Source organism: Sciurus vulgaris (genome assembly GCF_902686455.1).
Source record: "Sciurus vulgaris genome assembly, chromosome: 14".
Classification (NCBI taxonomy): domain Eukaryota; kingdom Metazoa; phylum Chordata; class Mammalia; order Rodentia; family Sciuridae; genus Sciurus; species Sciurus vulgaris.
The window spans coordinates 9,099,761-9,114,929 of record NC_136475.1 but is presented as its reverse complement, the minus strand read 5'-3'; the positions used below and the strand labels follow the sequence as shown (position 1 = coordinate 9,114,929).

General features: G+C 49.8%; 1 protein-coding gene across 1 annotated transcript in view; it reads right to left on the bottom strand.

Annotated features, from left to right (window-relative positions):
- FER1L5 (fer-1 like family member 5) overlaps positions 1–15,169 on the bottom strand; it is a gene marked incomplete at its 5' end in the record, with an annotated part of 77,747 nt that overhangs the window by 17,514 nt on the left and 45,064 nt on the right. Inside the window, 6 exon segments of the mRNA XM_079109529.1 lie at positions 32–156; positions 8,189–8,366; positions 10,005–10,133; positions 10,996–11,245; positions 11,339–11,382; positions 14,361–14,429. Of these exon segments, the coding sequence (XP_078965655.1) occupies positions 32–156; positions 8,189–8,366; positions 10,005–10,133; positions 10,996–11,245; positions 11,339–11,382; positions 14,361–14,429 (795 nt within the window).

Sequence of the window (15,169 nt, the reverse complement as noted above, 5' to 3'; positions counted from 1 at the left end):
CCCTCCCTGCCTGGTGCTCCCTGCCACTCACCAGGCGGTCCCGGACGACCTGGAGGGCATTGAGGCAGCTCAGGCGGAAGCCCACGTCCTCCCAGTTGGAGGTCACCGCCACCACGGGCTTGGTGTCGTACCAGGGCACGTAATGGTAGACGGTCCCTAGACGGCAGTGGGAGGGAGTGTCGGAGGAACCCTGGGCGTCCCTGTCACTGTCCCCTCGGCGGACCTCTCCTGGGCCACCTCATTGCTCACAGCGCTAAGTGGACCCTCCAGCGGTCTGCGCACCGTGAGGGACATGGCTGGCCCTCCCAGCCTTCATCGTGCTTGGGACGCTTGGTCCCTGGTTCACAGGTGCAGAAGCCCAGGTCAGCCACCTGAGCAGCTGAGCACAGTGCAGGCTTCTGACCCCAGGCCGTGGGGCAGCCTGGAGGTGGGGCTCCCTGCCAGGGGGCCTGTGAGGCTGAGCAGCCAGGGACCTGCCCGCACAGAGGGCTGTGGTGGAGAGAGGGGTCTGGATAAACACATGGCATGCAGGGCCAGCTGAGTTCCCCGGAATGTTCCAGATGAAGAGGGGAAGCTGGAAGTGTGAAAGGCACTGTAGCCTTGGTCTCAGAGGAGGAAACCCACGGAAGCCAAAAGGCTGAGGGTTTTTTTCTTATGAGTTTGTGACATTGGGGATTAAATCCAGGGGTGCTCTACCACTGAGCCACATCCCTCGTCTTTTCTAATTTTTTATTTAGAGACAGGGTCTCACTAAGTTGCTTAGCCAAGCCTCAAACTTGAAATCTTCCTGCCTCAGCCTCCTGAGTTGCTGGGATTACAGGCATGCACCACTGTACCCAGCAGCAAAAGATTTTTAAAAAGCCTGTGAGGCCAATAGCTAAGCTATGAAACCAATAGGTGCCCTCCAACAGATGAATGGATACAGAAAATGTGGTATATATACACAATGGAATATTATTCAGCCATGAAGAAGAATGAAATTATGGCATATGCCAGTAAATGGATAGAACTAGAGAATATTGTGCTAAGTGAAATAAGCCAATCCCAAAAAACCAAAGACTGAATGTTGTCTCTGATACGCTGATGCTAACTCACAAAAAGCTGGTGGGGGAGAATAGAAGTTCACTGGCTCAGACGAAGGGGAATGAAGGGAAGGGAGGGGCTGGGAACAGGAAAGACAGGAGAATGATCCAGACAGAACTTTCGCATATGAACACAGACCAGTGTACACCATGTACAGCCACAAGAATGGGATCCCAGTTAGAACACGTCGCACGCCACGCATGTATAACACGCCAAAGTACCCTCTGCTGCCATGTATATCTAAAAGGAATAGAGAAATAAACTCACAAGTATCAAAAAAAAAAAAGGCCCGAGAGACGAGCAGAAGCCAAAGCGACTTTTCCCCCGTGACTCTGGCAAGTCTGGGGGCCTTGTGCGCGTGTGGCCGCTGAGGGGTGCGGGGCAGGAGGAAGGCGAGGCGCCCACGGTGGGGTCGAGCAGGAGCCCCGCGCTCCGGGTAGACTCGAGGAAGCCCCGACCCCAGCACCCCAGCACCCCAGGCGCGGGCGCCCTGTTCTCACAGGAAGGGAGGCAGGAAGGGGGCGGTCACGGGAAGAGGCGCGGGCGCGGAGGACGCCAGGGAGGACCACGGCAGCGAGCGGAGAGGGTCCCCCAGGATCGCTGCCCGGCACAAAGCTAGGAGCGAGGCCAAGGACGCGCCGGAGTCTGCAGAGCCCTCAGGAGCAGCCGGAGCGGCCCTGATTCACTCTCGCATCCTCCGGCCGGTGAGAGAATACACTTCTGTACGGTTTTGTTTTTCTGGCATCAGGGATTGAACCCAGAGGCCCTTAACCACTGAGCCATGGCCCCAGCGTGGTGTTTTTTTTTGTTTTGTTTTTGTTTTTGTTTTTGTTTTTTTTCAGATTCTCCCTAAATTGCTTAGGGCGTCACTCTGTATGTTGTTGAGGCTGGCCTCCAGCTTGGGATCCTCCTACCTCAGCCTCCCCAGCCACTGGGGTCACAGGCGCGCACCACAGCACCCGGCACATTTCTAGTTTTAAGCCATCCAGGCGGTGGCGCTTTGTAAGCAGGTCTGGTAGACAGAGCAGGTGCTCCCAAACCCCCATCCTCAAGGCCCCGGTGGAGGGAGGGCACCAGCACACAGCAGGGGACAGCCAGACTACTGCCACCTTCACTGTGGCTCCGGGCCAAGCAGAAGAAAATCTGTCCCAAGGTCATTAGCCCAGGTGGGGGCTCTGCGACCACACTGCCTGAGAAGGTGGATGACTGTCAAGCAAAGAAATCAAAGTGGCCCCTGGTGGGCAGTGGCCCAGGTAGCGAGAGTCGAAGGAAAATCTACTCCAGAGAAGGGAACTTCAGACAGACCTCAGAGAACTCCCACAAAATTCCAAGAAAAGGAGCAGTTCGGAACCCACATGCCTGCTCCACCGCCCATCAATCCCCTAGGTCACGGGCTACACAGCAAGTGAGCTACAGCACACCCAACGTCACCTCAATCTGTGAACCCATCACACCGAGAGACCGATGAGCAGCCGGCTATGGTGGCACATGCCTGTAATCCCAGCGGCTCCGGAGGCTGAGGCAGGAGGATCCCAAGTTGGAGGCTAGCCTCAGCAATTTAGGGAGACTCTGACTCAAAACAAAAAGTAAACAGGGCTGGGATGTAGCTCAATGGTAAAGTACCCTTGGAGGAAAAAAAAATGTTAAAAAAGAAAATCAGTATGTCCAACACGGTGTGTGGAACAGTGGTAAATGCCACGGAGAATAAGGTGTGTGTGTGCCGGGAGCTGCTGGCTATGTTAAGCAGAATGCTCACCTAAGACCTTTCGATAAGATCCAGAAGTATCCAGAATGTACCCCAGAGAGCCCACAAGATGGAAAATGTATAAGAAACATTTAAAAACACAGAGGACAGATGGAAAGCTCCCTAGAATGAGTTCTAGAAGGAAACAAGCCCAAAGGAGAAGAGGAAATTCACAAGGAGAAACGATCTTGGGATTTTCCAGACTCATTGGAAGACCCTGGTTTCAGCCTCTGGTACTGAGTGAATCCTCAGAATGACAGAGACCCAAGAAGGCTGGGTTCTCAGGAGGAGCATGGGAGACAAGATGGCAATTTCCCTCCTCGGTTCTTGGAGAGCTTACAAGAGCAACACGGAGAAGGAAAGTAACTTCGTCTCCAGTAAACAAGGAGAAAGGCAGAATCTGCAGACTCAAAGTGCATGGAAGGACTGCCAAAAGCAACCATGGCCACACGGCAGCCCTGAGGGGTGAGGGGCAGCAGCAGGCGCCTGGGGGGCAGCGGAGAGGGGCAGATCCAAGGAGGTGACAGCACAAATACGCGCAGGACGCAGAGGAGGAGGTGTGAGCTGGCGGAACACAGAGAATGGGTCGAAGAAAAAACCAAAACCCCAGAGAAGAGGAGACAACAGAAGCAGCAGCCCGGGGGAGAGCAGCCCTGGAGACCGTTCAGCGAGGGGCACAGAAGTGAGGGAGGAAATCAGGAAAGTGACCAAAATAAGATGGAAGGAAGGAGTCCAAAAAAGATCAGGGGGAAATGACAGACAGGAGAAAACCAAGGAGAACCGTCCAACCCAAAAGTGGGGCCCTGGGCGTAGGAAGACGAACAGTGGGACTGAATAAGTATTTTAAGATACAATCTAAGAAAACCCACATGGGGAAAGGGTTGTCTTTTCAACAAATGGGGCTGGAACAATCCAGTGTCCACACAGAGATTGATTTAAAATGAATCACAGGAAAAAAATTAAAGAGAACAAAGTGAATCATAGAGTTAAATGTAAAAACTAAAACTATTAAAAAGAAAAATAGAAAACTTTCGTAATCTTGGGTCTGGTAAAGAGTTTTTAGACAATATTAAAAATAAATTGGATTTGATTCAAATTTAAAATATCCGCACTGCAAAAGATACCAAGAAGAAAATGAAAAGGCTGGGCGTGGTCCCACACGCCTATAATCCCAGTGGCTCAGGAGGCTGAGGCAGGAGGATTGTGAGTTCAAAGCCAGCCTCAGCAAAAGCGAGGCCCTAAGCAACTCAGTGAGACCCTTCTCTAAATAAGATACAAAATAGGGCTGGGGATGTGACTCAGTAGTCCAGTGCCCCCTCCACAAAAACTAAAAATAAATAAAGGTATTGTGTCCATCTACTAAAAAATGTCTTTTAAAAAGACAGTGTTAAATTGGCATAAGGATCAACACATAAATCAATGAAATTCTAGAGAGACCAGTCTATGGTTGATGGATCTTCAACACAGGAGGCAATATGAGAATGAACAGCAGTAAAGAGTGCCTCCTGGGAGATATAACCAAATGCAAAAATGAAGTCGAATTAGATCATCATCAACCTACACGAAGGAGCTAACCTAGGAAACTTACGGAATGCAACACCGGAGACCGTCTTCACAATCTTGGGTCATGGTCCAAGGCAAGTATTCCTTAGGCCGTATAAGGTATGAGCCATAAAAGGAAAGATGATCCACAAATTGAAATCAATATTAGAAACTTCTGGGGCTGGGGCTGTGGTTCAGTGGCAGAGCGCTTGCCTTGCATGTGTGAGGCCCTGGGTTCGATCCTCAGCACCACACGTTAAAAATAAATAAGTAAGTAAGGATATTATGTACCTCTACAACTAAAAAATATATTTTTTTTAAAAAACAGAAACTTCTAGGGGGTGGTAGGGGGATAAGAGAAGAATGGAGGAACTTTGGATGGTACAGAGGGAAATGGGGCGGGAGGGGGGGGGGAAGGAAAGACAGTGGACTGAGACAGACAGCATTACTCTATGTACATGTATGATTACACAAATGGTCTGAATCTACATCATGCACAACCATAGAAATGAAAAGCTGTACCCTATTTGGGTACAATGGATCAAAATGTAGTCTGTAAAAATAAAGATTAAAAAAAGGGGAAAAATAGAAACTTCTGATTTTAAAAAGGCACTAGAAATCAAGCCAAGTGAGAGACTGGGAAAATATTGCAGAATATATCTGATGAAGGACTTGAATCCAAAATACAGAGGATGCCAAAGAGGCAAGTTGGTGAAAGACAGACAAAGACTTGATCAGTCCCTTCGCTGACACATATGTGAATGAGTGTCTGTGATCCCTTCGGCTCAGGAGGCTGAGGCAGGAGGACTATGAGTGTGAAGTGAGCCTCAGCAACCTAGCAAGGTCCTAAGCAACTTGGTGAGACCTTGTCTCTAAATAAAAAATAAAAAGGGCTGGGGTTGTGGCTCAGTGGTAGAGCACTCATCTAGCACGTGTGAGGCCCTGGGTTCGATCCTCAGCACCACACAAAAATAAATTAATTCATTAAATAAAGGTATTGTGTCCATCTACAACTAAAAAAAATAAAAATAAAAAATAAGAGCTGGGGATGTGGCAATGTGGCTCAGTGGTTAAGCATCCCTGGTACCAAAAAAAAAAAAAAAAAAAAAAGAAAGAAAGAAAGCGAATGACCAATTTTCTATATTTTCAGCTGGGTGGTGAATTCACAGAACAGATCTGGTGAGAGAATCAATGAACAAATCACTAAGAAAAATGCAGCCAAATGGGATGATGAAACAGATGAGCACGTTTACACACAAGGAAAAATCATGTGTCTGTATTCACATGAGAAAATGCTCCGCCCTCATTTAGAGTCGGGAAAAAGCAAATGAAGTTCCTGCGAGATGCGAGCTCTCCTTCACTAGACCGGTTAAAATGAAAAGGCCGGGCAACACCAAGTAGTGGTGAGAGCGGAGCCTACGGCAGTTCCCATACCACGCTGGGAGTGTAATTTGGTATAATCACTTTTGCTTGGAGGGTCTCGTCCACTCCTAGGTGTATAATTTAGAGGAGGCCTGGTGCTTGTGACCAGGAGACATGTACAGGGCTGTTCATCACAAAATCATTAGACTAGCCAAAAAAGACACAACCCAAAGGTCTACCTATGCCACATAATCTACGGCCTGATCATGCCGTGGAGCGGGGACTGCAACCCCACAGACCTCTATAAATACACGCTGCTGAAGGATGACGTGAGACAGACGAACGCAGGGGACAAGAGTACACTTCCGGCAAACAGAAAAGCAGCACGCTAAGAGTTCACACGTGGGGGTAAGAATTAGGAAGATAAGGAGGATTGGCATAAGAGGATCGGGGTCCTTTCTGGGGTGACTGGTTCAGCATCTTCGAAGACACTAACAATTTTCTGCATTTTAAGGTGGGTGGTGAGTTCATGGGAACTCATTTACACTGCACATAAACTTTTTGGTGTATGCATTTCATAATATAAAAAGCAGCAGAACAGTATGTAAAATACTGGGAACCAGTCACGAAGAACCATGTATTGTATGATTCCATGTACATGAAGTGTCCAGAGTAGGAAAACCTATGGACAGAAATTAGACCGGCAGTTGTCTAGGGTTGGGGAGGTGGGAGGGAAATGGGGAGAGAGTGCTCCCAGGCCATTGATCCCAATAAAGCTTTTATTTAAAAAACAGGTAGCGGCAGGGTGCAGTGGCACACCCCTCTAACCCCAGCAACCCAGGAAGCTGAGGCAGAAGGATCACAAGTTCCAAGTCAGCTGCAGCAACTTAGTGAGGCCCTAAGCAACTCAGGGAGACCTTGTCTCAAAATAAAAAATACAAAAGGCTGGGGATGTGGCTCAGTGTTGAGTGCCCCCGAGTTCAATTCCTGGTACCCAAACAAAATCAAACAAACTAGGCAGAGTATTGGGACCTACAGAAAGGCTCTTGGTGGGTGACGAGATGGTGAAGCTGAAGATGAAAGGGAGACAGTTTTGTGGTGGCCGCAGTTCTCAAATTTTAGCACACACACCATCACCTAGAGGGTTTGTTAAAACACGGCTTGTAAGGCCCCACCCCCAGAATTTCTGATTTGAGAGTCTTGAGTCAGGTCAAGAATCTGTATTTCTAACAAGTACCCAGGTGATTCTGATGCTGCTGGCCCAGGGACTATGCCACTCTCTCGTGCCCAAAGGGTCCAATAAATGTATACTGGATGAGCGAGGGATGGTGACTGATGGAGTGTTTGACAGAGAGGATGGGCAGGGATCAATGGATGGGCAAAGGATGGATGGACAGGGAGTGGATGGTCACTGAGTGGATGGATGGATGGGGGATGGATGGTCACCAGGTGGACAGATGGGCAGGGAGCAGATGGACACTGGGTAGACAGGTGGATGGGGGGTGGATGGTAATTGGGTGGATGAATGGAGTTCCAGAGTAGTGAAGGAAATGGGGCTAGAAGTTGTAATATGGAAAGGAGTTTAAAGAAGAACATGAAGTCTAGACCTAGTTTTGACTCTGGGTTCACTGCCTATTCGCTAGGCAATGGTGGGTGTTATGGTTTAGATAAGAGGTGTCCCCCAAAAGCTCACATGTGAGACAATGTAAGAAGGCTCAGAGGAGAAAAGATTGGGTTTTGAGAGTCTTTACCTGATCAATGAATTAATCCCAGATGGGATTAACTGTGTTAACTGGAGGCAGGTAGGATGTGGCTGGAGGAGGTGGGAATCGGGTGTGGCTTTGGGGTATATATTTCTGTATCCGGGGAGTGGAGTCTCTCTGCTTCCTGAGCACTGTGATGTGAGCTGCTTCCCTCTGCCACGCTCTTCCGCCATGATGTTCAGCCTCACCTCAAGCCCCGAGGAACGGAGCTGCCTTCTATGAACTGAGACCTCTGAAACTCTGAGCCCTCAAATAAATCGTTCTTCCTCTATAATTGTGCTGGTCAGATCATGTAGTCACAGCAGCAAAATAGTTGACTAAAACAATTGGCAAGTGACTTCATGACCCTGAATGTCATTTTCCCCATGTATAAAATGTGGGTAAACAATGCCTATGAATGTTTCAGAGCTAATATCCATGGAAGAGCTCGCTCAGGCCTGGCAGACCGTTGCTGCTTTCTACTTTTTTTTTTTTTTTTTTTTTTTTGGTAGTAGGGATTGAACTAAGGGGCACCCTACCACTAAGCTGCACCCTCAGCCCTTTTTATTTTTTATTTTGAGACAGGGTCTTGCAAAGTCACCCATGGTAGCCTTGAACTTGCCATCCTCCTGCCTCAGCCTTCTAAGTAACTGGGATTACAGCCATGCACTCCCACACCCGGCTTCTATTCCTTACAGAATAATCTGATGGTTACCATCATATATCACTGGGCTGTACTGTGTGGTTGACACTAGAGGCTTGTAATTCAGGTCCATCTTGTTTCCATAGGGGCCGATGCTGACCTCAAATTGGATCAGGTTCTTAAAGTTGGGCATCATGGTACAGGAGAGGAAGATGACGCACAGGCCATACTTTTGGCGGTTCTGCTGTTTCTAAAACGATAACCATCCCCATCCCCCATCCATAAGTAAAGGGGAGAACAAAGCCACACTGAAGATCGGGAAGAGATGCCCTGTTTCTTTCAAAAGTCACCTTTGCTTCTCTTCAGAGTGAGCCAGGGCTTTAATGAGACCCTTCTCGCACCCGGTTGGTCAAGAGTGAGTCCTCTCGGGACCTCTGTCACTTGGCCTCCCCTCCTGGAGTTGGGCAGAAGGGCCTCTACTCTGGTCAGGCCAGCCCGTGCCCATTCTGAGTGGAGGAGCACCTTCCTTTTTGTCTAAATCCCTCCCCCCAGAAGAGTGGGTCAGGGCAGGCAGGGTGCGGGGCTGGGGTGGCGCACACACACACCCCGAAACCTGCACCTTTCCACTTCCTGCCTCAGCTGCTCACTGTCCCCTAATTATGTCCTTCCCACCATGCCTCTTACCTGCCCAGGCCCTCTGTCCACATCAGCCCCTTCCATTTCTGTCACCAGCTTCTGCTCTATTTCTGCATTCCCCCTCTGCTCACCGGCTTATCTCCCTCCTCTTCTCCCACCCGAGCCTGTCTGGCTGCCATCCAATCTTGTCTTCTTCCACTTCTCATACAAGTTTCTTGGTATCTTGTTTCCTCACCCTGTCTCCAACTTCTCCCTCTCTTCTACGGTGGCCCAGCATCTCTCCTGAGCAATGGCTACCAGGGCCTTCCTGAGAAACTTGCAGACACCCTTCAGTTCTCGCCGTCTCTCATGCACATTGGAGATCCACCATCACCCTTTTTTCCCCTCCCGAAAGGGTTTCTGCAGACTCCTCCTCCCCCTGCCTCTCAGCCTATGGCTCCTGAAGCTCCACGCTCAGACTCCTTCTCCTTTCACTCCACTTCTCTCCCTGAGTCATAAATTCCAGACCACAGGTGCAAACCCTGGTGACACATCCTGGTGGCTAGCAGTCTCAAGAGGCTTGGCAATGTGGATGTTTCACAAGCACCTGTCAGAGATGGGATTCATTATCTTCCCCAGACCTGCTCCTCCTCCAGAGGGCCCACCTTGGTGCCTGACACCCCTGACTACCTTGTCCATTGAAGCAGAGAATGGACACGAGCTTAGAGGGTCAGCTTCACTTCTTATGTCTTGTTGGTCACTGACTCTGACTATTCTGTTTCCAAAGGGTCTCTGGAATCTGTCTCCTCAAACTATCCTCTACCAGGACTGTCTCCCCAAATCTCCTTACTGGGTAATCCCAACCTACTCCCCTCTAATCTATTGTTAATACTGCTCCTCATGCCCTTTGTCAATTCAATGGTCCTTCACTGGCTTTGGGAAGAAATCCAAAACCCTTACATTATTTTTCAAAGCCCTGAGAACTAGGGCATCGATGAACATTCTTCCTCCAGTAGGTTATGCATTTCTTAAAATGAAACCTTATCTTTACTGGGTGCCCCCACCCTTCCACCAGCCTTACCTTACCACTGGAGATTGGCAAACATGAAGGTGCCAGTGCAGACTTAGTAAATACTAAGGCGGATTGAGCAAGCATCTTTACACATCCAACAGCTCGCTCAGTCAGGGTTGGTACAGGGTCAGAAACTGGGGTCCACGGTAGATCTGGGGCAGGCCGAGGGGCTCTCTTCCCCAGGCTGTTTCCCATAGTTACCTCCACCCGGATCACGTCACGGGAGAGATCCTTTATCCAAGTTTCTTGCTGGGACTTGACTTGGGTGACTAACTCCATGTAGACTCGGCCTCGGTAAGCTAACCCATCCTTAACAGAGTTGTGAACACACTATGGCAAGAGAGAAGGAAATGGAGAGAAGGGGTGAGAGAGAAAGGGCTGGCACCTGCCGCCGGAATTTCCCACATCAAGGACAAGGTGGTCCGTGACTGCCTGCCTGCCGGCCTGCCTCCAGGTGTCTCCAGCCACAAACTCCGGAAAGAATTCCAGACACGCCAGACACCTGTGTGGCTGGGAACCTCTGGGCCGGATCCCTTTTCTACACCCTTAGCATCCACTACTTATGCTCATGCAGACCACGTGCCAGCCACCTTGAAGGATCCCGCTGGACCGGGGCTGATAACCACTGAGCATGCGCTCCTCGACTGGCCAATCAGGGCACACGCCGCCTCCTTGGCCACAGTGATTGGTCGGAGGAGACCACACACGACCGAGGGAGGCCAATTAGAGTGCTTCCCTGGTTCCCAGCCGGCGCTGGGGGGAGAGGGAGGGAAGGAGCCTCCTCCCAGCGTCTGCCTTGGGGCGCCTGGGGCTCCTCCTCACCCAGAGTCCTTTCCAGCCTCCTAACTTTTTCATTTAAGCCAATTCGAGCTGGGTTTCTGGCATTTATCCCCACGCCTTTCCACGTCTATCTGCGCCAAGCCCTTTCCTGAAACCTGCCGAAAGTCTTACCCAAGGTCTCGTCTCAGTGCCCTTCCTCCGGGACTGTCTACAGCACCCCGTCTGTCCCTTTATGGGGCCACCGCTTTTGTCCCACAGACACATGGCTACTTATGTACAGGTTTCCTGTCCTCGGCTGGAGTGTGGTGGTCAGAATTCAGGGCCGAGTCCTCCCCAGGCATTGCTCGGCCTCTAGTTTTACAGTGATAACTTTTACCTCCGCTGTCCCCTAGAGCTGACACGAGGAGCTTACAGTGTCTCCGTAGATCCTGAAAGGGGCCTTTTTACCCCCACGCAGAGTCAGGAAGCTGGGGCCAAAGCAAGGCAGGAAGCCAGAGTACATTCCTGGAAGGAGAGAGGGTGAGCGCAGGTGGGACCGGGCGGGAAGGGTGCGGGAGGCTGGGTCTGGGCTTTCCTTGCCTTCGATCTCTTCGCCCGAGGACGAGATCTGGTTGAGGCACAAGCTGACAGTCCCGATCTCATCCCAGCAGTTCTGCTTGGGGCTAGGGAGAAACACACTCCGTGGACTGAGCCCTCGCCCGGGCTCCTGGTTTTCCTCCCCTTTGTGCTTCAACTTCTAGAGCCCCTCCGCTCACCAGTTCATGACTCTGATCTTGATGTAGCTGGAGAGGCAGGGCAGCTGCAAAGTGAAGGCAAAAGAGCAGAGAGTCACCCGGGTGGCCCGGTCCTTGCAGAGATATTGAGAGTGATTGGGGAAGTTCGGGGGTCAAGGCCCAGCTCCGTTGCCAGTCAATCCCAGATAAGCTAAATCTAGCAGGGCCCTAATAGAGGTTTGGCCTTAGGTTCACCCACACCAACTTAAGGGAATCCCTTGAAAGGCTCTGGGACTGTGTCACATCATCATTCTTGATCTTAAAATGATCTATTAGTTTAAACTTCAGGACTCAAGAGACCTGGGCCCTCCCTCACTGTGGCCTGATGGAGGATTATGACCCTTACACAACCCTTCAAAGTTTAAATGAGTGCTCACCAAACCATCTCCTCAAAGAGTAAATAAATAATAATAGCTACCACCCTGGGAGGGTTTCTGTTGTCTACCAGCTGAACCATTTCCACAGATGAGCTGAGTGAAACTCTCCACAACCCCACCAACCAGGTGCTATTAATGTTCTCATTTTCAGCTGGACTTGGGTGGTGCACACCTGTAATCCCAGCTGCTTGGGAGACTGAGGAAGGAGGATCACAAGTTCAAAGCCAGCCTTAGCAACTTAGCAAGACCTTAAGCAACTTGTCAAGGCCCTGTCTCTAAATAAAATACAAAAAAGAACTGGGGATGGGGCTCAGTGGTTAAGTGCCCCTGGGTTCCATCCCTGGTACCAAAAAAAAAAAAAAAAAAATCTCATTTTCATATGGGGAAACTGAGGCATGGAGGGGTTGAGTTTCCTGAAGTTCTCCTGCTTCATGCAGAGGCTGAAACCTCTGACCTCTTAACTACTCTGCCATAATCCAGTGAGGGCTGTGATTTGTTCCTATATGCAGATGGAAAATGAGGCCCAGGGACACAGAGGGATCTTCTCAAGGTCATATAGTAAAGAGTGGCATCAGGATTTGCGTTCCAGGGACTGGGGATATAGCTCAGTTGGTAGAGTGCTCGCCTCGTAAGCACTAAGGCCCTGGGTTCAAATCCCCAGCACTGCAAAAAAAAAAAAGGATTTGAATTCCAGCTTCTGAGTCTTATCTCTACATATGTTTTCCTCATTATTAAAAAGAAAATAATAAGGGAAAAACTCATGTGTAAAACAGGGGTGCTGGGTTTGAGACCCTGAGTGGGGTCCCAAATCCCCTTATATGGGGCTTCTTATCCTCCTCATAGCAGTTCCTGAGATGTGGCTGGGAACCTCCTGGTTCTCCACCCTCTTCATTCTTTCTCCCCCTGCCCTGGTGGCTGGGGACCAAGTGAGGAGTGAGGAAAGGGCTTTCTAGTTGAGCACATAGTAAGAAGTAAGAAAACTGCCCGCGTTAAGGAAGAACACTAGGGGCAGAGAGAGATGGGGGCCATCGGCCATCCAGGTCATCCAAAGTTATGAATCCTCCAAGTTCAAACTCATGGCCAAACCATCTTTTTATCCACTCTGTTAAGAATTGTCCCCTGGGCTGGGGATATAGCTCAGTTGGTAGAGTGCTTGCCAGGCCCTGGGTTCGATCCCCAGCACCAAAAAAAAAAAAAAAAAAAAAAAAAAAAAAGAATTGTCCCCCTATCCCAGTTCCTCCTCTAGATTCAAGTGTACTGTTTCCCCTGCTTCTCTGGGGCCTCGGGCTGGCCATCACCACAGGCCCATTTTCAGCAGTGCCCCAGCTCTGCTTTCCCTGACCAGGTGGCCTTGGGTGCCACCACCTGTGTGTAGTCACCCTGCCTCTTCACAATGAAGCTCACATCTGCCTGCTACCCTTCCAAAGGGCTGATGACGATGACCCCAAATGAACCCAGCCCTGGAGACCATGTTCTAGGGGCATGAGTGAAGTCCAGAGGTCGTTGGCCACCTTTACATGTTGGAAGGCCAACATGTGAACATCCACGGAGGATCTGGGCCACATAAAGCCACAGAAAGCGGGGAGGGACCCCAGCAAGGGTGGTAGATGCACTAGGCCTCCTCTTAATTTCCCTCCTATCTTAAGAGTCTGTAAGATCATCTAAGGCAGTAGGAGTTAGGAAGAATTGTTGAAAATGATGACTCACCAGGAGGCCCACTGGGGGAAGCTTCTAGAAGCAGCAGGGTGGGAGTTTAGAGGAGAAGAAGGAAGCTAATTTTGTATTGCACAATGAAAGCTATCAGAAAGCTAAGCACTCTCTGGGTAGGCAAAGTGATACAACACAAATTCCTCTGCACTTGCACTTATGAGCGAGCTCAAGTTGCCCCGCAGAACTGCGAATTCTTATTGTACACACAGTTCTTAGGAGTTGGCATTGAGTCAAAAGGTCATTAAGGCTTCACCAAGGCTTCAAGAGAACTGTCATGCACGACAGTTTACAGATGACCTAGAAGACTGAAAGACTGAGGTCAGACTATGCACCCCAGAGCGCAGAGCATTCTGGAGCCACTCGGTTAAGAGGAAACAGCCCTGTGCCACATACGGTGTAATAACTAGGCTCCCACATGCTTGAGGCCATCTGCGGAGAGCTGTAATTATCTTCAGGGTACTTTGCCTTGAAGGCAGAAAATGTATACTACAATCTAGGATGAGCCTTTGAAGTGATTTGCTTTTTGTTTGTTTTGTTTAGGAGATGAAGTCTCACTCTGTTGCCCTGGCTGGTCTCAAACTCCTGGGCTCAAGTAATCCTCCTGCCTCAGCCTCCCGAATAGCTGGACCACAGGTACCCACTACTGCAGCCCCTTTGTTACCTTTGTTTAATGTGGTGACAGGGCACATTTAAATTCTCTGGAAAGTTCTGTTGCATGGTTCACTCATTGCCTCATACTGGATAAATCAAACAAAGTTTTCCCTGATCTGTCTTGGGCTTCCTTGTGCTCTCTTAAGGTGGAGCCCGCGACTCCCCTCACTGGGCTCCCATCCTCACCTTCCATCCACACTCCCACATGAACATCTGAACTTCCCTTCTCCTGGGGGCAAGGGTGAGCATGAGGGAAACAGCCGTACCTGAATCTGGAAGGTCAGGATCTGGTTCCATATTGGGTTGTCAGTTTCAGTCTGCACAATCGTCTTGAGCTGGGAACATCCCAAAGCAGGTGTTATGGTTTGGACCCTCAGTGTCCCCCAAAGACTCATCTGTTAAAGGCTTGGTCCCCACCCGATGGAGCTATTGGGAGCTGGTGGGACCTTTAAGAGGTGGAGCCTGATGGTAGGAAGTGAGGTCACTGGGGGTATGTCCTTGAATGGGAGATTAGGACCTCAGCCCCTCCTCCTCTCTTTGCCTCTTGGCCACCAGGTGGTAAGTAGCTTTGCTTCACCACACGCTCCCACCATGGTTTTGTGTCTTGCCACAGGCCCAAAAGCAGCAGGGCCAGCCGACCATGGACTGAAACCTCTGAAACCATGAGCCAAAATGAACCTTTCCTCCTTTACGCTGTTTCTCTCAGGTGCTTTGTCACAGCGATGGAGAGTTGACTGATACAGCATGGTCAGTGCCAGCCTGTCCCCTCCTCCCACTACTGGCCTCACTTTCCAGCTGTCCCAGTCCAGCCCCCAGATGAACTCTGTGGCACCAAGTGTTCGGGCTTGTCCTTGAGGGTTGTCCTTGGACAACTTCTCATCAGCTACAACTCCAGTCCCTTGGTTACTTATCTCAAAGCATTTGCCAGGTCTGAATTCCTCAGTATTTCTCCTTAATCGCCTTCCAGTGAACTTTTTTTTCTCTTTATTCTTTTTTTTTAAGCAATGCTACGAAACACAGGACCTCATACAGGATAAGTAAGCACCCTCCCCCTGAGTTACATCCGTAGCCCTTT